The following is a 23,265-nucleotide window of genomic DNA, read 5'->3' on the forward strand; positions in this document are numbered from 1 at the left end:
CAATTGATTGATATTAAACACAACTCATACGTGTGATTTTTTTACATTTTAATTCAAGTTTTAAATTATTATTATTCATGATTATTATTGTTCATATCTGGCAACCCTTCACCTGGAGGGAAGAGTTCAGAAGAGAGGAGAAGGTGAGCAGCAGTATGCAAACTTGGCAGCTACTGTTAGTGCCGATTGTTTGGGAGTAATTTAATAAAGTAATTAAATTATGCACACCCAAACACGTTATTATTTTACTGTATCCCGGTGGAGACTGAGACAAGCCTTTCATATTTGTCTCTCACAGCGTGAGCACACGCTCGTCTTTTGCATTAGAGATGGTATTTTTATTGGGAGATACGAGGGTCTGTGGCGCTACCATTGGAGAAAGCATAATGGTAACTTGGATCATGTGTGCCTTGATAACCAATCACATTACTGCCTTGACCTAATTGAATTTCATTCAGAGTTTGCGACAGTCAATCACTGTTTGCGGGATACCATAGAAATAAATGAGAAGTGCTGTAAACTGAATCATACCTGCCATGCAATTTTCCATGACTTCTCTTATAAAACAGCATTTTTTTGGTGTAAACTCTAAAAAGTAGGTCAATCCAAAATGAATGTTTAAGAGTAGGGCTGAAACGATTCATCGAGTTACTCGATTAACTCGATTACAAAAATTCCTAGAGGCAAAAATTCTGCCTCGAAGCCTCGTTAAATCCCTACGACGCGCACTATACGCGCAGGGATCTGATTCACACCGCTGTTCAATGTTCAGGAAGCACACCATAGCTCATGATACATTTAGAATTTAGTTTAGATTCCAGATGCCCAGAATCACTATAGTAACTGCATGTTTTACACAGTTTATGTAAGTTGATTACCATTCTTATAGCTGCCACACACACACACACACACACACACACACACGGCGCGCGCAAGCCCCGAAGCCAGATCGCTTTCACTTTCGTCCTCATAAAGTTTGTAAAGTAAGTTAAATGCTTTTAAAGCCTTGACAGTTTGAACATTGAAGCGATTGTGCACTATTCAAAAACAACAATACGGAAAACTTCTCCGTTCAGTGCTCAGCTTTTTTCTGTGACACGGAGAGTTGAGCCGTGTTGCGTCTCTGACAACGAGCGCGCGCCCTGAAGGTAGACCCCTTTTCACGTGAAGATCGCGCGCGGAGAGCAGCGCAGAAACGCAGTGTCAACACCATCCTCTGACTAAAGTAAAGTCACTAAAGTAGCTTAGAAACTCAACTCAACCGTTATAGCATACATTTGAACACCTTTTGAAGTAATTACAAACCACAGCTTCATAATGTATAGAGACTATATGAGTAATTCACACACACAATCACTCTCTCATTAATGCATCCAAATAAATGTAATGTAGGTCTACTACTGTGTTAATTTATCTGTATCTGATGTACAACAAACATAAATCTGCCCCAAAGACAAGAACTGCTGAAAGTGAACCGTTTCCTTCAAGTATTTTAAAATCACAAAGAAATGCACTTTTTGCATTTGTTGGAAAAATTCCAACTTTAATAGTAGAAAATCAGTAACACACACACACACGCATGCACCCTCCTCTCTCTCGCGCCAGTCAGACCAATCGTGGCAATGCATCACATATGCTTAAACTTTTATGTAGCCACGCAACAATAATTTCAGCATTCACTGTATACACCGGTGCCATCTTTGATTTTTAATGGGAATGAAAGCGAGGCTGTGAGGGATAGACATACAGCTCTACAGTGGGCTGTACTGTTATTTAATGTGTTTTTTTGGATTGTTCTGCTGACGAAACACTGCAAAAATATCTACGGTTATATTACGGTTGACAAAAAACTCCAGACAACATGAGCTGTGGAAAATTATAAGTGATCTAGGAGCTTTTTACAGCGGATGCCGGATGCCATTGAAAACACAGCAAGTCTATCCCTCACAGCCTTGCTTTCATACCTGTCGTGGTGCTGCTCGTGAATAAGGTCTATTGTTTGTATCCTTGATTTAATCAGAATTGAACTAAGGAATCTGTATTGATACCCAGCTCTACCTGATGTTATGTTCAAGTGTGTATTCAATAGCTGCATTTATTGTGCAATTTCAAATGCAGTTTTTCCTTATATCTTCTGTAATGGATTGAACGTATAGTTTTAGAGTTTTTGTGGCTTGGTTCAAAAGTGTTTGTAAAGGACTAGCATGCTAGCTCTCTAGATGACCTTACTAAGGGCTTGGCTTCATATAAAAAAATAAAATGATTGAGAATGGGTGTTCTGTGAGGGCAGGACTGCACAGCTGTCTGAATCATTCCCAAGGTTATTTAAAACAAGGTTAGGACAACAGGCCCATCCCTTCTTACATACTGACTATCTTTTTTACTTTCTCTGTTTCTTTTTCTTTCACATAATGTCCTGACACAGAGGGGGATTTCAGATTTCCTCCCAGATCTCCCACAATACTTTGAGCTTGCTGCTTTTGGAGTCCAGGTCATAGAGCATGAAGACAAGCCTAGGAATTTATCCAAGAACGGAGAGAGCAGAGTGTTTTATTCCAACCTTTTTTCTGCTGGACCTTATACTTTCATGTCTTCCAAACCACAAATACTGAAAGTGGATTCTAGAATAAAGCATTCCCGAATAAAGCATTCCCGAATAAAGTGGTCAAACCTCATGTTAGGTTATAGCTCACTTCTTTTTTTGTTTGTGCAAAGCATATTGTCTCTGATGTTCTGCAGAAAAAATGTAAGCACAACCTGCTTTCGCTAAACTGTATGAAAATCTTTCCTCAAAAAAAGTAGGTGAGAAAAAAGTTTGAGGTTGGACTTTCTGACTCATTATTCACATAAATGTTCCTTTAGCTACTCATGTGTGACCTGACCGGAGTATCTTGCATGTCATTGGCTAACTTAACTTTGTCCTGGTTGTTTTTACTGTTGAGTATGGTTTTGTCCGTTCCACTGCTGGTGTCAGTATAGTTCATGTGAAGGTTAAGGTTGCAGGTGGAGAAAACAATGACAAATGTGATACTATTCAAGTAAAACAGCACCAGGCCAATGAGACACACATGGAAAATAAGAGTTTGGGCTGAGCCTGTACTGTCTCTAACATCTTCCCATCCTAGTGATTGCTTTTAATATATATGGTCAAGCCAGCTGCAATAAATATATTCCTGCACACTTAAGATAATAATGGAAATCTGCATAAAAAAGAAAAGAGATGCACTTTCTTTATTTAGTTGAGATGAGACATGTCCAATCTGTATTGGCTTCACTCATGAAAAGTTATTTAGCAGGTGACCTCATAATATGGCAGGTGCTTTATAAATCTCTCTAAAGCTGTTCTTCTAAATGGTCTCCTCTTTTTGTGCAGCTAAGAGAATCACTGTGATATAGCTTCATTTCGGTGGCTCACTCTCGCATTTGATTAGATTACACAGGCCTGGAAAACATTAGATTGTAATGGGCTGGCGAGCTGCTCAGGGGGCAGACCTTGAGTGCTTCAAAACGCTATGCTGTGAAATATATTACTGGAATAAAGCACCCTCCTTCAATTCAATGGATGCAAATATTTTAAATTGTTGTGGCTTGTCAAGTGTAGGCGTTTCATTCTTCATAACGCATGCCACTTTTTTTGTGTGTAAAAGATTACCTTCACCCAAGGAATGCTTCACCCCAAAATGAAATTCTGTTATCATCGACTCACCTTCATGTCATTCTAAACCTTTATAACATTTCCATGAAACACTTAATTTTGAAAGAAAATACTTTCACTTTTCCATATAATGAGAGTGAAAAGTTTTTCCACATACAGTAACTTATGCACTATATTCCAAGTCTTTTAAAACCATGCAATGTATTTTGGTAATATATGGTAATACTGATATCCTCCACCACAACTCTGAAATTGACAACAGCATACTTATTGATAATACAAATGGAATGTTGACAGTATTTGATGCCAAACTTCGCTGGTTTTTGCATGCCTTGAAACCAAATGGCATAGTCATAGCCAGTAGCCACATCTAATTTCGAATGGCACCGTATTTGCTGTAAGCGCAACAGTAATGATTTTCAGCGAATAACAACTTTGTGTGACAAAAAGACCAAAATGTGTTACTCAAAGCCAATCATATAGCTTCAGAAGATTTCATAAAGATGTCATGTTACTGTTTATATGATCCTTTTTTTAGTGCTTTATTGTTTTAGAGCTTGACAATCCCAGTCACCATTAATTTTCATTGTATGGTAAAGAGGGGCCATGGAGTTCCAAAAGAAAAAAAAAAGGCTGTTTCAGATCCACATGAGTGTGAGTATGACATAATTTAGGCTGAACTACTCTCAAGTCTTTTATGTCGAGTTTTCTGACTCTAGGATGCTCCCCAAAAGTTCAATAATATGTTTTGTTTTCTGTCAGCGTGAGTGTGTTTGTGTTTGTGCGCACACCCTTTCTCTACTTCTGCCTTCAGTCCACCCTAGCCTCTCTGATTTAGTGGTCGTGTTTTTTAAGGCGTTCTGGGAGGGCCTGATTACCCATACACAGGAAGTTAGAGGTGGGAGAGGTCCCTCCAGAGTTCCATGTAAAAAGACTGGTATTTTTGATAAAGACTCACTCGTGCTACACATAACAGACACATCCCTCTCGGCTCTGACTGCCGTTGGAAACTGTTTGAAAGGTAAGCTGACTGTCTGTTACTTGTCTTAAGGTCTGAGTTGACCCAGGAAGGGTTGTTTAGGGCTACAATGTTAGTCCATACAAATAATTTGGAGTAAAGGATCATTTCGCACCATGCAGTCTTGCTTTTGGCGGCTTGTTTGTGTAAAGCCCCTGCAATGCTGCCATGCTTCATTGGGGACAACCTGGTTGGTGTTTTCCTCAGCTGAAGTAGTGCACCCTTAGGCTGGTCTCTAGTAAGAGAGTCAACTCACTGCTTTGGTGGATTTGGTGGTGAACTCTGGTCAGAGATCAAAACATTATATGCTTTATATTGTTATAATTACGTTGGAGAGAACGTAAATTGCTGGCATGATATTATTATTATTATTATTAGTATTTACATTGTGAATGTATTAGAATGGATTTGTGGATCAAACAGGAGGGAATCATTTCCCACAGAACTTGACTCACACCTTCAAAATACTTTTCAAATTTACTGCTGCTACATATAGTGTTTTTACCTCGACAACCCAACTGCATTTTACAGCAAACTTGCGACTAGTTAACTTTCTAAAGAAGGCTCAATCGCTTGTTTACTATGGGTCGGGTCGGGACTCCAATATTAACACACTGACAACATTGTATTCAGAATATAAAATATTTTTTGTAGCACGTTTTAATGTGTGATTGTGTAAAGGTGTTCACGAGTTACCAACCTTTCGTGAACTTGTGAATTTCGCCAGCCATCTTCTCTGCACCAAATAGGCCAAGCTTCCACGCTTCCAGGGATGATTTCGTTTTCATGGAGACAGACGCGGTGTGCACGGAGGGGAGTGTGTGTGTATGTGTTTGTGAGATAGAGTGTGAGAGAGAGGGAGAGAGACATGTGAGTGACAGAGAGATGGAGGGAGAGCAGGGAAAGGAAATGCAGCTGAACGAATACGCTGCGTGTTTTAAAAAGCGTAAAAAAAAGATTAACGGAATGCAATATGTGGCGGCCGGTGTTGATTCTGTGGCCAGATGTTCTCTCACCATTCCTGGTTTCTAACATCCACTATGTTCAACGCGGCCTTGCGGCTATCTGTGACATACTACCGCACGTGTATTCACGTGACTCCACCCCATCCATTCAGGGGCATGGAAGCAAAACCGAGGCAAATTCAAACACAGAGTCAACACACACAGACAGCGTCCTCTCGAAAATGTGTCAAATGTATGTTTAAAGGCTTGCCAGTTTGAACATTCAAGTGATTCTAAACCATTCGATAACATCAATATGGAAAACATGGCACTTCAGTGCTCGCGAGCTGTTTTCTGTGATACAGAGCCGATCCACATCGTGTCTCTGACAACGCGCGAGCACTGAAGACATTCTCTTTCACTTGCATCTTCACTAAACTTTGTCAATTGTATGTGTTTTAAGGCTTACCAGTTTGGACGTTCAAGCGATTTTAGACCATCGGATGTGTATCATTGTATTGAGCTACTGCGCTGATGCATTGTGACACACAAACACATACTCCTGATCAGAGCCACCTGGTTCTGTCTCCCCTTCACTCGCCACTGTTATTCACGTTTCTGCCTGCATCCTCGTGGTGGCATGTAAGATTGCAGTCATCCAAATAATAAAAAAGGTATCGCCATTAACAATGTGTTTTGCGACACCACAAAATAAACCATAGAGCATAATATGAAACGATAGACTTTTTATTTCGTCCATCTGATATATATTGTCATATCACACAGCCCTACTATCAGGATTACAATAGTTTCACTTCACGGAATGCTGATTTCACGGTAAAAAGTAACAAATGTGCATCACTCTTTTGCTTTCTTTTACTTACTGGATTTCATTTCTTGTGTGTGTGTTCGGAAAGTTGTAGTGATGGAAACAGTGACAATTTATGTTTAAACTTGTCTTTATTTACACATGTGACCTTGAAGGAGTCCAAAAGTAATCAGATTGCATTACTTTCATATTGTGGTGCTTGAACTAGATTACTGAATACTTTTTTAATGAAGTTATTGTAACTGTTGTGGAATATATTTTTAAAGTAACTCTCCCAACTCCAGATGACAGTGATGATGATGTACCAATGTGACAATAGGAGAGTGCATCACACCATTTGCGCATCGGTACCTGTCATTAATGCCGCATCTGTGTGACACACAAGTGCGGACATTAAAATAGCCACAGCTGTATTCCAAAGTTGTTGTTTTTTCTCCTCACCGATAACAAAGACTGATTTTACAGAGCTATTGGAACAAAACAGAAGGTCTTTGTAGCTTCCCCTCCTTCTAGTCTTCCTCTCTTCATGTGGCGCGTTAGCGAGGCCAGGGTGGCCAAAAACTCTTGACGCTCGAGAGTGAAACTCTTTCAAGAACTGCATTGTTCCTCTACAGCCTAGGGGAGTTTAGAATGATTTGCATGGTTGTAATGTGGAATGGGGTTTGGTCTGATGTTCAGAATGCTTTGGAAAGACCCAAGAACTGATATACATCTTTAAACTCATCAGGACTACAAATGTCTTTCTGCCTTTCTGGTCAGAAGCTGCAGTTTATTATTTTGGGGAGGTTGTATGGGTTGTAATATATGGGTTTTTTCAGATATTTCGACCTTATGGACAAAATAAGCTTGTGCAATTTACATATGAACACGACCGAACCGAATGCACCAGAAAAACAAAGAGCATCAGTTTCTGCTCTGATAGCCACAAGACCGCGCCGAACACAGTGTGAGTTAGAAATCAGAAATGGTGAGACATTGTGTTTGGTACGTTTTTTTTTCAAACCAAACTTCCAGCTGTTTGGTCAATAAATGGTCAAAACATTTTCTTTACCATAAAGACCTGCTTCTGGAGTTTGGTTCATAAGAACCACAGTATGGTTGAGTTTGAGGTGAACAAAATATGGAAATGAATTGTTACACTCACCGGCCACTTTATTAGGTACACCTGCTTAACTGCTTGTTAATGCAAATATCTAATCAGTCGATCACAGCAACTCATCACAGACTCACCAAAATTGGTCAATAGTAGATTGGAAAAACTTTATTTCTTTATTTTCTTGGCACACTTTAGGCCCCTTAGTACCAACTGTGCATTGTTTAAACACCACAATCTACTTGAGTATTGTTGCTGACCATGTCCATCCCTTTATGACCACAGTGTACACATCTTCTAATGGTTACTGATGGCAGGATAATGCGGCATGTCACAAAGCTCAAATCATCTCAAACTGGTTTCTTGAACATGACAATCAGTTCACAATTACCAGATCTCAGTCCAATAGAGGATCTTTGGGATGTGGTGGAACAGGAGATTCACTTCATAGATGTGCATCCAACAAATCTGCTGCAACTGTGTGATGCTATCATATCAATATGGACCAACATCTCTGAGGAATGTGTCATATCGGGCCGATATTTGCAATTTTTACGTGTATCGGTATCGGTCGATACAAGGCTGCTGCTTTCGCCAATATTTTTTTTCCCTGCATTATTTACAGACAGGCGTCCACAGGCAGCTCTCACCGTCTTCAAACTCTCTTGCTCTCCCTCCCTCGCGCATATTAATCAAAATCAATTGAGAATTGACACGATGGTAAAAGGTCGAAAGACTGAAGTTTCACGTGGAGCATTGGGAGATTTTTTTCGGACAGATTTTTTTTGGTGTTGCTCTACAAGAGATTAAGTTAAGTGCACCTACACTCTAAAAAATGCTGGGTTAAAAATAACCCAAGTTGGGTTGAAAATGGACTAACCTATCAATTGGGTTGTTTTAACCCAGCAATTGGGTTGTTTTAAGCAAACATTTAACCCAACCGCGGGGTCAAAACAACCCAATTGCTGGGTTAGTCCATATTCAACCCAACTTGGGTTATTTTTAACCCAGCATTTTTTAGAGATTTTTTAGAGTGTAACCATTAAATGACTAGGTTGTAAATAGTTTTAAAATTAAGTATAGTACAGTCAGTGTGCACTTTATTTTGCTGCTTGCTTGTTGATACTGTGCAATAGTGTAATTATTTTATTTATGCTTAAATATTTATTTTCAGAATTTATTTTCACCACTGAACTCTTTTTTTTTCTTTTCTTGTTCTACCTCACCTGTTTTTACTATTTGTTAAATATTGTTTTTTTTAGTTCAATAAATGTTCCTTTTTTTATTGTAAATTTCAAATTGTTATCATCCTGATCATTGTGTCATTTTTATGTTGTAAATTGAGGGAGCAAAAGCAGTATCGGCTTCAAATATCGGCTCAAGAAAATCGGCAGCCCGTATCGGTCATCGGCTAAGGCTGAAGAAAAAAACTCGGTATCGGCATCGGCACTAAAAAAATCCATATCGGTCGACTCCTAGTGTCAAGCACCTTGTTGAATCTATGCCACAAAGTCTTAAATGGAAAAGGTGGTCCAGCCTGGTACTAGCAAGGTGTACCTAATAAAGTGGCCGATGAGTGTATATGGTGGTGGTAAACAGCTTCTAGTTTTCACATTGATGATAAAAGCTTTTTGCAAACATGTGCTGTTCAAAACAACATAAAATAGTGTGAATTGGGACTCTAGTGTGACAAAAAAAAACTTGCGGTTCTTGAACGTTTTTGTGTTTCATATCATGTTACAAACACATTTACATTAAAATGATGGGAGAGTTATTACTTTGTAATTTTAGATTTGTTAGACACTAATAGACAGTACAGGAATCAATCTTATGATTGCCTGCAACAAACACTAGATAAGTGTCTGGTTGATAGCCCCAATTGTGTGAACATTGATTTGAAACAGTGTGTGGAAAATGGAAGAAATGAGAAGTAGAATCTGCTCCTCTCAGTTCTCTTTTCTTGTGTTTTTAGTTTTGGAGATGGAGAAATTAAGCAGAAGCCATGTACCACTTACAAGTGTGAGCTTTCAATCCTTAGGTCTAAGAGAAGTGCTGGTCACCAGCTATAGTAAGGACCTTTTATAGTTTTAGTCTTAGATATTTGTTTTGTATGCTTATAATTGGTTGTACAACAAAACTGTATTTTTGTCTATATTATACACAGTATATGTATTTGAAGAAACCAAAGCATAAGAGGTTACATTTTTGTGCATCTGTCTGGTTACTTCCTCCTAGAGATTTAGAGATTTCAAGTTGTGTTCACCAAACTCATTACATAGTGCAGTTTTTTCTGACTAAGAAGGCTTCCATCTAGTTTAAAACTGCCTAACAGTACTCTGGCAGGGTCTACATCCCTTCAGACTATCATCCCTGTCAAGCCATCGTTGGAAAGTTTGTCTTGACAAACTTTGCTTTTCATGTTTTTTTTTCCCGTCATGCTTTTAAGTGCTAAGCAAGTTAGAGTCGTGTGGTTAGTTTTAGAAAGACATTAGGAAAGCCATTAATGCTGAGGCCAGCAAAGGGCTTTCAAGCAAAAAGTTTGTTTGCACTGTTCTTATTCCAATATGATGCATCTGAGATTACAGAGCAAGAAAGACTCGTTCTGGAAGGCACATTTTACAGTCAAAGACATGTTTCTGTGTAAACCAGTTTAATGTCAGCCTGTGGTGTTAATGATTTTTTCCTCTCATGTTGTCTCTGGCTTTTCATAACGCTTGATGTTCAGTAATATGTTTTGTATCACAACACTACAGTAGAAACTTTGCAGAAACAAATCTGATCCTTACCTCAATTGAACGTCCCTAAAGAAACGTTAAAAGTCAAATGGGTAACATACCTCTCAACATTAAAATCCCAAAGTCTTTGTAGACAAAATTATTGTGTAAATGCATATAAAGTTCAGAAGAAAACAACATTTATTTGAATTATAATATTAAGTATATATGTGTTTTTAATGCTACATTTTAATTTAATGCATCCTCTCTGAATAAAAATATTGATTTCTTTAAAAAAAATGGACTTACCCCAAACTTTTTAATTATAGTGTATTTAACTATTTTCAGGTAAAATACCCTAATACATTAATTGTAACTTTTAATATATTTAATGAAAATGTAGTTGTCTTATTACATTTATATGTTTGTTTTAGTAAGAAATATACATATATTATTATGATACATTAAAGATGGCCAAAGAAAATTATATATATTGCATGTGCAAACTTTGTTTGTATAAATAAAATATGTATGAATGCTACAAATCTGAATTTCTGGCACAAACAAAGTCAGCATAAAATAACGTCATTGTTTTATTTAAAGAAACATGTACACATCTGAAGCATCATCATATAGCGTCAATATAGAATGAGATTATACAGCATCATTATAGAGTTAGGAATTGAGGCTGTTTTGTAGTTTCATTCTGTCGCTAGAAAAAAAGAAAGTGAGAGAGAGAGAGAGAGAGAGAGAGAGAGAGAGAGACATAGAGAGAAAGAGTGAGTTGGATGGTGAACAAACAAGTGGCAGGTGTGACCCAACCTGGGCTTTGCCCTGACATGTAGCTGACAGCGTGTTCTCGGCAGAAAGGCATCCCGACAGACACACCCCTCTTTACGCTGGAGCATTTCAACTGCGACATATGCATACTTGCACATGCTCTCATACCTTATGTTATTTCTGTGACCAAGCTGATACCCTACACTTCCTCTTATCTCCCGCATCTGTCTGTAAAAAGGTCCTGGTTTAAGTACAGATCGTAACCATCATATCAAACTCCCACAAGCCCGACACACTGACCGCACACCACTGCCACTATTAACCGCACGTATACGTCATTGTATCTGCTGGAAGTCACTCATGTGATGTTGTCCTGTTAGATCACATTGGTGCTTAATGAGTGCAAAATCAACTTTGTTCTGCTGATCAAAATCCAATAAATGAATCCACTTTGCATGTGGCTTGGTTAGCTCTGACAACCCTGGATACTGCGCACAGAATGACCCAAAGACAGGTCTGTAGCATGAGAAGATGGATGGGAATGAGACATGAGAGGATGATGTCATGCAAAGAGCTAGTAGATGGTGAGGGGGAGGTGCCCACATGTGTGTATTCATGTGTTCAGGTCTGGACAGGCAAGTTCTATTATTATGCACTTAGCCGCTATCCCGTCAGTTAGCCTTTCAACCCAAACACACAGGACTGTTTCCTTATGTCTTGTAGGGTGCTGGTAGAAAAGAGCTGGCCTGGCTAGATTCAGTCTCATGAAATCATGGCCAAGGGAAAAGATTAAACAATGATTAGAGATCCACCGATACTAAATTTCTCCGCCGAGACCGATTATTTAGAATGATATTAGCCAATACCAATAGTTAGATTTTCTTTACAAAAAAAAAAATCTCTGCCAACTAATGTTGTAAACTTTACAGGGAACCCTCTCATTTGGTACATTGCTATAATATAAGCGATTGCAACGTTAAGTGACATTGTTCACAAGCTGTTTTGAAAAACCGATTGAGCGCGATAACATGAGGCTTGATACCTTTCGGGTTACTTGTACTGTATCTTTCAACATACCTTTTGATGTGATGCATGGTTTTGTATTAAAGTGGAAAAAAAGACACGTTCCATGCTGCCACTTGAACGGAGGCGCTACATTGATGTCACTTCACATTTAAAAACTTCAAAATTCCATTAGAATTTTTTGATAAAAGGGACAGAATCTGAAAGCTGAGACTTTGTTTGTTATCAGAAGTAGGGCTGGGCGATATATCGCATGACATTGTTAAACGCATCTCGTCAGTAAAGCCGGTTCCTTGATTAGTAGTAAATCGCCATCACCTGCTTTCAGATGGAGCGGCATTTACTACACTTACATTCGCCTGCGATAATTAATGCGATATGGCTCCGCTTGTCAGTGAACTACGGCTCTGTGTAGTAAATGCCGCTCCATCTGAAAGCAGGTGATGGCGATTTACTACTAATCAAGGAACCGGCTTTACTGACGAGATGTGCATAACAATGTCATGCGATATATCGCCCAGCCCTAATCAGAAGTAGCAAAGCACAAAGCTCTTTGCGATTATTGGAAAGTAACTAGTAAAGTAATGCATTACTTTTAAAATGAACAACAAAATATCTGAGTTACTTTTTCAAATGTATTTGATTGACAGCTCTCGTGTCCCCATGTTGAGAGAAATCGGGAGTAAGTGCAGAGATGTTGTGTGTAAACATGATGGTTATTGTAGTTCTAGACTAAATGTGAGTATGCGTTTACTCATCTCACTTGCACAAAAAAGATTCAGTATTCCTCAAATGAATAAAATCAGTAAAATGCAAAATCAGAATACTATGCAAACCTTCAATAATTCAATGTTAAATAAAACAAATATTTGTATGCATTTAATCTGACTTTATTGACCAATGTCTTGCTGCTGACCTTCGATGATTCCGTTAAATCAGGAGCAAAAATTACTATATTTGTTTTAATTGGTGAACTAAGTTTTAGCTTTTTTTCTCCTGTGTCCTATTTTTCCATTATCCAGAATGGAAGCACAGCTGAAAAGTTTGTTTGAGCTGCGCCCTCTATTGTACACATGTGAATTTGCATTTTTACCTCAGCCTGAGGCTTATTTAAATTTTGGTGTGAAAGGGTCTTTTCACAAAAAAATGCACAAAAATAGAACTTTTTTGTTTAAAAAAAAACAAAACAAGCCCAGCCCAGGTGAGAAAAAGTAACGCAAAAGTGACGCATTTCTTTTCTTAGTTATTTTTTAAAGGAGTAACGCAATATTGTAATGCATTACTTTTCAAAGTAACTTTCCCCAACACTGTTTAACACATTATAAAGTCAAACATCTAGCTTCCGGCAGACTACCTTTTGTATTCAACTTACAAAAAAAGAGTAACTGGTGCAACGATGAAGTCTGACGTAGTGTTAAAAACCGTAACTGGCGCGACAATGGCGTTGGAAGTATTGTTAAAAAGCTGAACCGGTTCGACGATGATGTCGGATGTAGCATAAGCATTTTGAACTGCGAGAGGCGCTACACTTTCTTCGTAAATTGTATACGGAAGGCGGTCAGCCGGAAGCTAGATATTTAACTTCATAAAGTGTTAAATATGAATATTTTTCTTAGGAAAACACAATAAATTAAAGATTTAAAAAAACAAAACCACAAAATGGTATTCAGTGTCACATAGTCCCATGGCCCAAGATAACAAACAAAACCATAAACTCAAAAGTAAGAAAAAGAAAGAAAATAAAAAGTCAATTTTATTTCAACAAAAACAGAAAAAACTTTAAACAAAATGGCAGGTCTTTCCTTTCTTTTACCACATCTTAACTGTCTGAACAACATTGGCAGATTGAAACGCACACAAAAGACTGAATAACTCGATAATAATAAGACAAAGAAAGAACATGCAAATAGAGAGTTACCAAAATATCACATTTATAGCTGTAACCTCATTTATTGGTAAATGGTAAATGGACTGCATTCATATAGAGCTTTTAACAGACCCATGGCCATCCAAAGCGCTTTACATCTTGCCTCACATTCACCCATTCATACACCGACGACGTTGTCAGCCATGCAAGGCGCCATCCAGCTCGTCGGGAGCAGCTGGGGTTAGGTGTCTTGCTCATGGACACCTCGACACTTGGTCAGGTGGAACCGGGGATCGAACCACCAACCTTCCAGTTTGTAGACAACCTACATGAACCACTGAGCCACTGCCGCCCATATATGGCCAAATATATATTATTGAAATAATTGTGCAGCCTTACTGCAGGGTGATTATCATTGCTTAAGTTACTTAATAGTAGGTGCATACGCATCAAGTTTTTCAATCGTTGTTGTAACCTATTAAAATGTTTCCACAAATCAAATAATAATATTATAATTATATTAATAAAATATAAATTTTATTACCCAGATGTACACATTCTCAGAAGACATTTTTCAGTATGTTTCTGTTCTGAGTGGTTTCTATTTTTGCTAGGATGGTGTGGCATGCCATGCATTCAAAGATGATTCGAAGTCTGCTTTAGCAGAATTTATATTTCTCAGCATGTAACTTTCACATTTCACATAGCCCCCCTCTAAAGTGCACACTATGGGTCTATGAATGTTTTGAGCACACACACAACGTGCGGCGCTCTTCACTGTACAGTCAGGATGGAGTGGCTTTGGCAGGCAGATGCGAGCATGTCACGGTTATTCTGTCTCGGAACGATCTCACACTTACAAATGATCCAACTGTCAGTTCTCACACACTCTCCAGCTCTGGTCTCCTTAGAGACCACTGATCTAATTTGTGCTCTCTTCTAGTGTTGGTACAGCATTATATTTGCGATGCGGAATGCTTGGGTACGAGTTCCATGAAACAAATCATGATAAAAGAGCTCAAAGACTTGCAGAAGCAAGCTAAAATAGCATGGGTACTTACTTCAGCAAACCCGTCTTTCTCACATTTGCTTTTGTTAACATTATTGGTTAGGTTTAATATAGGTGGTACGTTATTTTCATTCACATTCATCCGTGTTTAAAAAAAAAAAAAAAAGAAAGAAACTGAACACGATCACACTTACTGGCCATTTCGCTTTGAAAGTGGTGCGAAACATGCAAAGTAGCAAAGTAATATCGTTTTGCAGTAATGTCATCAAAGGAATGTATTTCCACTGAACCTGGGTTGACTAAATCATATATCTTTATTAATCTGCAGTCTAAGGCCCCGTCCACACGAAGCCAGAACTTATCCGATCTTTTTTTTTTCTCCTCGTTTCAAGAAATATCTGCGTACACACGAGAGCATGAAAATGGCTCAAAACGATGTAGTATACATGCCAGGCCAGTATGTGGCACTGTAATTCTGCCACAGAAATACACTAAAAACGGAGAAGAAGAGTTGTGGCTAGAAGGGGTACGGCAACAGTCGGAGGTGAGGTAAAATCTAACAATAAAATAACAATAAATAAATTTGCTACTTACCAGATGTGTTTTATTAACGCATACACCTACCCCAACCCTAAACATACCCTTACAATAATGCAAATACAGTAATTAAACAACGCAGTATTGATGTGCGCATGCCCAGTGCACGTAGTTGTAAACCTTCTAGTCTTCCCCGCGCAGGACGTGGTGTGATGACATCACCGTTTCACAAAATATACGGATTGGCCGTATACACGAAACCGCAAGGGTGTCGTTTTCAGATTTATCCCCTTTAGGACCCGGTTTCAAAAAATAGTGGTTTCAGTCTCCCAAAACGCCGGATCCGTGTGGACGAAACGCCAATGCGATAAAAAATGTATACGTATACAGTGATGCGCGTCTCCGTGTGGACGGACCCTAAGTTACTTGTTTTATGGACTAGCCAATTAACATATTTGTCTGCAATGTACCATGTCTTCCTCTATTTTACGTTCTCTCACTTCCTGGGTTTGTGTCTCTTAACAGTTTGTTGATGTTTTCATTTTCTTGCATTAATGATCAACAGTCAAAGAGTTTTTTACGACTCAGTTCTGCAAATGACCAATCAAAACCATGTATTCCAGACATATAATCATTTTCAATCCCAATGATGAGAACGGTAGGATCGGATGTTGTGGAGTGGAGAAGCACAAACACTTTACATGTCTACTTGCTTTAGAAAGCCCTATCTGATTGTGCACCTCATCTAAAATGTGGTGCAGGGTAATGCACTTGGAATTTCAGGCATGTGAGAAATGAATGCTGATGTATTGGTGGTCTAAGCGAGTCGTGCCGTTTTGCTACGACAGAAGAAGCTTGTGGTCTCGCATTGCTTGGCATTAGTTGGAAAATTATTTCTTTCTATCTCTGTATGGTTGCTGCGCCTGATTACGTCAATTATCCGCAGAGAGACTGACCAGTCAGTGATTCAGTTCGGATGGCATTCCCCTATAGTTTGGCCCTCAATGGCATCTCTGTTAAGTCAAGACAGTGACACTGTGGCCCTATGCCTCTGTATGCATCACTTGTGTGTGTGTGTGTGTGTGTGTGTGTGTGTGAGGCAGACAGCTGCTGCCACACTTGGAGGGGCCTCTTCAATTTCGTCCCACCCTGTACTCACTCGCTCTCCCTCCTTATACACAAACACATTCATTTTACGTACTTCTCTTGGAGCTGAAGGACTTTTAAGAAGAGGACTAAATGGCCCGCTCTTGAAACTCAGTAGAAGTGCAAGGGAGTTTTGCAAAAGGGTCAGTTTGGATGTCTTCAGGATTCAAAGGTGACCAGCTTTGGCTGCCTCGTTGTTCTTTGGGAAACGGAGCATCTCACATGCGCTCCTCTTCAGAACAGTCTTCATCTGAGAGTCTTTGGCTGCTACTGGCTTTCTGACATTAAACAAAATGGAACAGGCACTCACAACAGGTGGCTAAATACTACGCTCTCTGTGCCTGTGCTGCTTTCAGGAGCCGGGACTCAAGGTAGGATTGTCGTATCACCAAACCAGAGTAGCATGGCTGGATAGGTGTCATGTGGGAGTGTTATTGTCTGAAAGGAGGACATCTTACTTTACTGACGAAGGCGAGTATGTCGGCTAGATACCAGGATCGTATTAATGAGAGAGAGAGAGAATGAGATAAAGTTAATGCACAAATGAGAGAGTGTTTATGGCTCACTCAACTTGGCCACTTTTCTCCAAAAGGAAGACATTTCTTCACCAAAATGAAACAAGTCTGACATTTCTATTCCCTTCAGATTTCTCGGCAGCTGCCAGAATCTGTCTATTCTTGTACTTTTATTTATTTATTTTTTAAAACATTTTATTCTGGCCTGGACAGAGTAAATCTATTCTTGTACTTTTTTTTAATCTCTTTTTTAAAACATTTTACTATGGCCTGGGCAGAGTAAAGTTTATTTGTAGGGGTCAGTGACAAATAAAAGTGTCCAATAATAATAATAATAATAATAATAATAATAATTGATAATAATAAAATATAAAAATGCATGTGCCAAGTCTTAGAAATGTAATCCAAATATTGAAATAATGAAAAACTTTTATACCATTTTCAATTAAATATTTGAATTGAATGACTCAATAAATGTCATGTGGTGTAACTAAAGAATTTTCCCTACACCCTAATTGCATGTGGATGTACCCATTTTATAAATTATTTAATTATTTTATTTATTATTTAATTTAATTATTTTAATACACTTTTCAGTTAAATAATTATAAATAGCAATTTTAGAGGGTTGCACCACTTGACATTTTACAACCTGAACTAAGCTTGCTATGTCATAAGGAGGTTGAATTATCAGGTATTTTAAGACGCTTGCTGACCTTGACAGTTGACATTCTGCAGGAAATGATGTCATTTTGTGTTTTATGTTTCCTGCATGTTTCTGTACATTGTTGCACGACATGACTTTGTTGGTCGCATCACATTACTTTGATTTGAAGGACAAAAGTTTTTCAAATGTTTGTGTTATATATAATAAACATAACTGTTTCACTGCTTGTTTTTTCTCTAAGAAATAATAGCCAGGACCTTGTTTTTTTTTATTTTTTACTTTATGCCACAAAGAAATATCCAAATGATTTGAACTTATTGTTCATCATAAAAGGTGTATTCAAGCCATACTGATTAATTGTATTTATAATGTTTTAATAAAGTTTAATATAGAATTTTTTTAATAAATTAATGATTTTGGACACCCAAAAAATAATGTTACTCACTCGTAAATAGTATTTTATTGATTTTTTTTTTTTTATTTGTTGGTTTTAAACTAATCCACATTCTTCTTATTTGACTCGAGTTTCCTTGAATGTTCACGGTTCACTGACACAGTTCTCTGGAAGATCTTGTGTTCCGTCTGTGTCGCTGTACCCACGTAAGATGATCCATGTGACAGGTTAGCCAGGGCTCTCTTCTGCCAGTAAACATACACATGCACACACTATCTGTGTAATTTGAGCTGCGAGTGCTTTGTTTTGAAGCGGTGTATAGAATCTAAGAGGCCTCTGTGTTGGTTTAACTGCAGTAAAGGAACAAAGCTAAAGCTGTTAATTTAATGTCTTATTCTGTCACACTCCCTCTGACACGTTTTTACCTTTTATTGTTTAATCCTGAGTCTATATTGCAATCAAAATGATCAGCAGATTGAAGTAGTCTCAGTCTGAGACTGTTGAGCTTTCCAAACTTAATATGGTTGATATGATGCTCGGATGATACATCACTGGGACATTTAGGTCACGTCACACAATTAGATCTATCATGCTGATCAGTTGTTGAGTGTCATGTTGTGTGTGTGTGTGTGTGTGTGTGTGTGTGTGTGTGTGTGTGTGTGTGTGTGTGTGTGTGTGTGTGTGTGTGTGTGTGTGTGTGTGTGTGTGTGTGTGTGTGTGTGTGTGTGTGTGTGTGTGTGTGTGTGTGTGTGTGTGTGTGTGTGTGTGTGTGTGTGTGTGTGTGTGTGTGTGTGTGTGTGTGTGTGTGTGTGTGTGTGTGTGTGTGTATTTGGTGTGGTGTGGCAGGGCTGTTGCCGTGCAGTGGGGTGATATCAAGAGGGCCAGAGCTTGGCTCTCTAACAAAGAGAACCCTGTGGATGGAAAAACAGCTGAGAGGGGGTGAGAGAGGGGGTAAAGTACAGCATTGTTAATCCCCTCCAAACCTGATGGTAAAAAAATAAACAACAACACAGATTGAGCATTCCTGGCAGTCTGGCGGTTTAATGACAGAAGCCTGTGATCTTTTCCTTGGGGTTAATTTCGTAATCTTGCTTAAGACAGAGTGGTCTGTTGAAGTTTAAGGGCATATCTAAGCAAAACCTTGTTTCTATATTTGAAACCTTTTCTTATATCTACTAGGGTTGTGCATGAGTAATTAACTAACTCGAGTAATTGATTAACGAGTCACAACACTATTAAAATCTTGCAAACTGATTTTCCTTTGCCTGTCATTGGTAATAATTACATGTACGTTGCTTTAATGTACTATAAATGTACTCACCTAAATCTCTCTACAGCTGACAGGTTGTGATGTGATCCCATTATTTTGCATTACATAATTAGGCCTACATTCATTATAATCATATTTTTCAATTTAGATGTTTTTAGCTTACATGAGCCTATCTGTTGAAACTTGATTCATATCTGAGAATTAAAAAAACTTAAAATTTATATATATTTTTTTACTTATATTTTAATTTGAGCTATTGATTACTCACTACAATTACTCAAAATCCTTAATTCAAGAATATTATTTTATTAATAACTTTATCAATCACTTTTTTTCCAGGCATAATTATTTATTCAGTCCAATCCATCTGAATGTGAATGGATGTCTTTTCACACTTCTTTTTCCCCTCTACCTGATGAATTTAACCTCTCATTCTTGTTGTTCTTTTCATTTTCACATAATGTTGCCCTCTTTTATTTCCTTTCTACCATGTTTTACATCCACCCGTCTGATAGATGGCTTTATTTAGGCTAGTTTTCAAAGACCCCATCACTTTTTCACAATCCATGACATTTTGAACAGTTTTTTGCATTTGCATTTTCCCTCCATTTTAAATGGGAAAAAACATGCATATTTAAGCTGTAATTGTCAGTTTCCTCTTTTAGCATGAGTGCTTTGCAGGTTTTTGGGTGGTGTTATATTAAAGTCTATCTGCAGAGTGTTTAGCCAGTATCTCCAGGCAGAGTTTTGAGTGGATTCGTGCCAGAAAGAGTCTGTAAGATCCCACGGTCTCCACTGCATGCGGCTGGATCAACAGGATCAGGTGTCACAAAAAGACCTGCAAGGACTTTTCTGGGACTGAAACGTCTCTCAATGCTTTTCCTGCAGTTAGTTGTTGTTCATTTGGTACAGTTCTCATGTAATACATTTGCATAACACCATGCTTATTCCAGAGAGACCAGTCTGAAGAACTTTGTTTGTAGACTGTGGATATGTTAAACTAAACCCGTCTAAACCCGTTCCAGTTGATCCATGTAGAGATAGTATGAGGAGGAAACCGACCAAAAGAGTGGCAAAAATCTGCTATAAAAGGAAAGTTTTGACTTGAAATAGTTAAAATAGCCTTTTTGATTCACTGTTTTGCATTTAGCAGACTATTTTATCCAAAACCAGCCAAGATGGCTGTCGATTGAATTGACTTGCCTCAATGGTAAATATTAGTGAAATAGTCAGGATAATCATTCAATGGCTTCTCCATCCAGTCATGTGAATGGTAGTACATGCAGTGTAATTGAAATGGTTCTCCTCTTTCCTTTCAGGCATGGAAGAAGCGATGGTTTGTTCTGCGCAGTGGGAGGCTGACGGGAGACCCAGACGTACTGGAGTATTACAAGAATGACCATGCCAAAAAGCCCATCCGCGTGATCGATCTGAACCTGTGCGAGCAGGTAGACGCCGGTCTCACCTTCAACAAGAAGGACCTGGAGCACAGCTTCATCTTTGACATCAAGACTATCGACCGGATCTTTTACCTGGTGGCAGACACCGAAGAGGAGATGAACAAGTGGGTGCGCTGCATCTGTGATATCTGTGGCTTCAACCCCACCGATACGGAAGGTAAATTATGCCCCATGCAAACACACACCAGAGATATCTAGGGATGAGAACTGTAAGGCATTTAATTTTGATTTCAAACAGTTTCAGTTAACAGTTCTTTAGTACTTTTGAGAAAGATATTAGGACCACCATAAATCCAATCCAAATATTGACTATAACAAAATATTAACTGAAAATACTAAATGAACAAAATGTGGTGAAATGTTTTCTTACATTTTAATAACATACTTTGGAAAAACTTCATCTTTAATTGCACATTGTCATATTAACTACCAATCAGTTACTACAGTGATGTCTAAGAGTTATTCGTTCAGGGATCAGCCTACACTGGTTGCACTATATTTTTAATTCACTAAAAAGAACCACTCATAAGAGTTTGAGTGATTCTTGTTTCATGGCCTTCTAGAAATCAAAATCCAAAAGTTTGAGGTCAGTAAGATTTTTTAAATATTTTTGAAGAAGTCTCAAGGCTGCATTTTATTTGAGTAAAAAAATACAGAAAAAAATGTAAGTGCGAAATATTACAATTTTACTAAAATATATATATTTTTTTTTATTTCAGCAGCCATTACTCAAGTCTTCAGTGTCACACGATCCTTCAGAAATAATTCTAGTATGCTGATTTGATTCTTAAGAAACATTTCCTTATATCACTGTTGAAAACTGTTGTGCTGCTTAATATTTTTGTGGAAATCATGAAAGCATTTATATATATACAGTGAGGAAAATAAGTATTTGAACACCCTGCTATTTTGCAAGTTCTCCCACTTAGAAATCATGGAGGGGTCTGAAATTGTCATCATAGGTGCATGTCCACTGTGAGAGACATAATCTAAAAAAACTATCCAGAAATCACAATGTATGATTTTTTAACTATTTATTTGTATGATACAGCTACAAATAAGTATTTGAACACCTGAGAAAATCAATATTAATATTTGGTACAGTAGCCTTTGTTTGCAATTACAGAGGTCAAACGTTTCCTGTAGTTTTTCACCAGGTTTGCACACACTGCAGGAGGGATTTTGGCCCCCTCCTCCACACAGATCTTCTCTAGATCAGTCAGGTTTCTGGCCTGTCGCTGAGAAACACGGAGTTTGAGCTCCCTCCAAAGATTCTCTATTGGGTTTAGGTCTGGAGACTGGCTAGGCCACGCCTGAACCTTGATATGCTTCTTACAGAGCCACTCCTTGGTTATCCTGGCTGTGTGCTTCGGGTCATTGTCATGTTGGAAGACCCAGCCTCGACCCATCTTCAATGCTCTATCTGAGGGAAGGAGGTTGTTCCCCAAAATCTCGCAATTCATGGCCCCATCCTCTCCCGGTCATCCTCTCCTCAAACCATGACGTCTTAGTGTATTACCAACAGTAACCTTGGAAACGGTGGTCCCAGCTCTTTTCAGGTCATTGACCAGCTCCTCCCGTGTAGTTCTGGGCTGATTTCTCACCTTTCTTAGGATCCTTGAGACCCCACGAGGTGAGATCTTGCATGGAGCCCCAGTCCGAGGGAGATTGACAGTCATGTTTAGCTTCTTCCATTTTCTAATGATTGCTCCAACAGTGGACCTTTTTTCACCAAGCTGCTTGGCAATTTCCCCGTAGCCCTTTCCAGCCTTGTGGAGTTGTACAATTTTGTCTCTAGTGTCTTTGGACAGCTCTTTGGTCTTGGCCATGTTAGTAGTTGGATTCTTACTGTTTGTATGGGGTGGACAGGTGTCTTTATGCAGCTAATGACCTCAAACAGGTGCATCTAATTTAGGATAATAAATGGAATGGAGGTGGACATTTTAAAGGCAGACTAACAGGTCTTTGAGGGTCAGAATTCTAGCTGATAGACAGGTGTTCAAATACTTATTTGCAGCTGTATCATACAAATAAATAGTTAAAAAATCATACATTGTGATTTCTGGATTTTTTTTTTAGATTATGTCTCTCACAGTGGATATGCACCTACGATGACAATTTCAGACCCCTCCATGATTTCTAAGTGGGAGAACTTGCAAAATAGCAGGGTGTTCAAATACTTATTTTCCTCACTGTATATATTATATTATTGATGGATTATACACTCCTAGACCCTGCAGGCAAAATGGTCATTCACTGTAATGCAGATACAAGATTGACATGCCAAAGCCTAAAGTGTCCCCCTAAATTTCTCATTGTGGCTCCTTAGGTCTGCATCAGCTCA

At 38.5% G+C, this 23,265-nt stretch overlaps 1 protein-coding gene across 27 annotated transcripts in view; it reads left to right on the forward strand.

Moving 5' to 3' along the window:
• The window catches only part of gab1 (GRB2-associated binding protein 1), a 90,649-nt gene that overhangs the window by 33,808 nt on the left and 33,576 nt on the right, over positions 1 to 23,265 (forward strand). For all 27 annotated transcript variants that reach the window (XR_013816252.1, XR_013816253.1, XR_013816254.1 and 24 more), the window contains one exon: positions 20,781 to 21,078. Coding sequence is in view for 23 of the 27 variants with exons in the window: in XM_079813467.1 (XP_079669593.1) it covers positions 20,781 to 21,078 (298 nt within the window). In the remaining 4 variants the exon portion in view is untranslated. The remainder of the gene's footprint in view (positions 1 to 20,780; positions 21,079 to 23,265) is intronic.

This window comes from Gobio gobio (assembly GCF_949357685.1).
Source record: "Gobio gobio genome assembly, chromosome: 3".
Lineage (NCBI taxonomy): Eukaryota > Metazoa > Chordata > Actinopteri > Cypriniformes > Gobionidae > Gobio > Gobio gobio.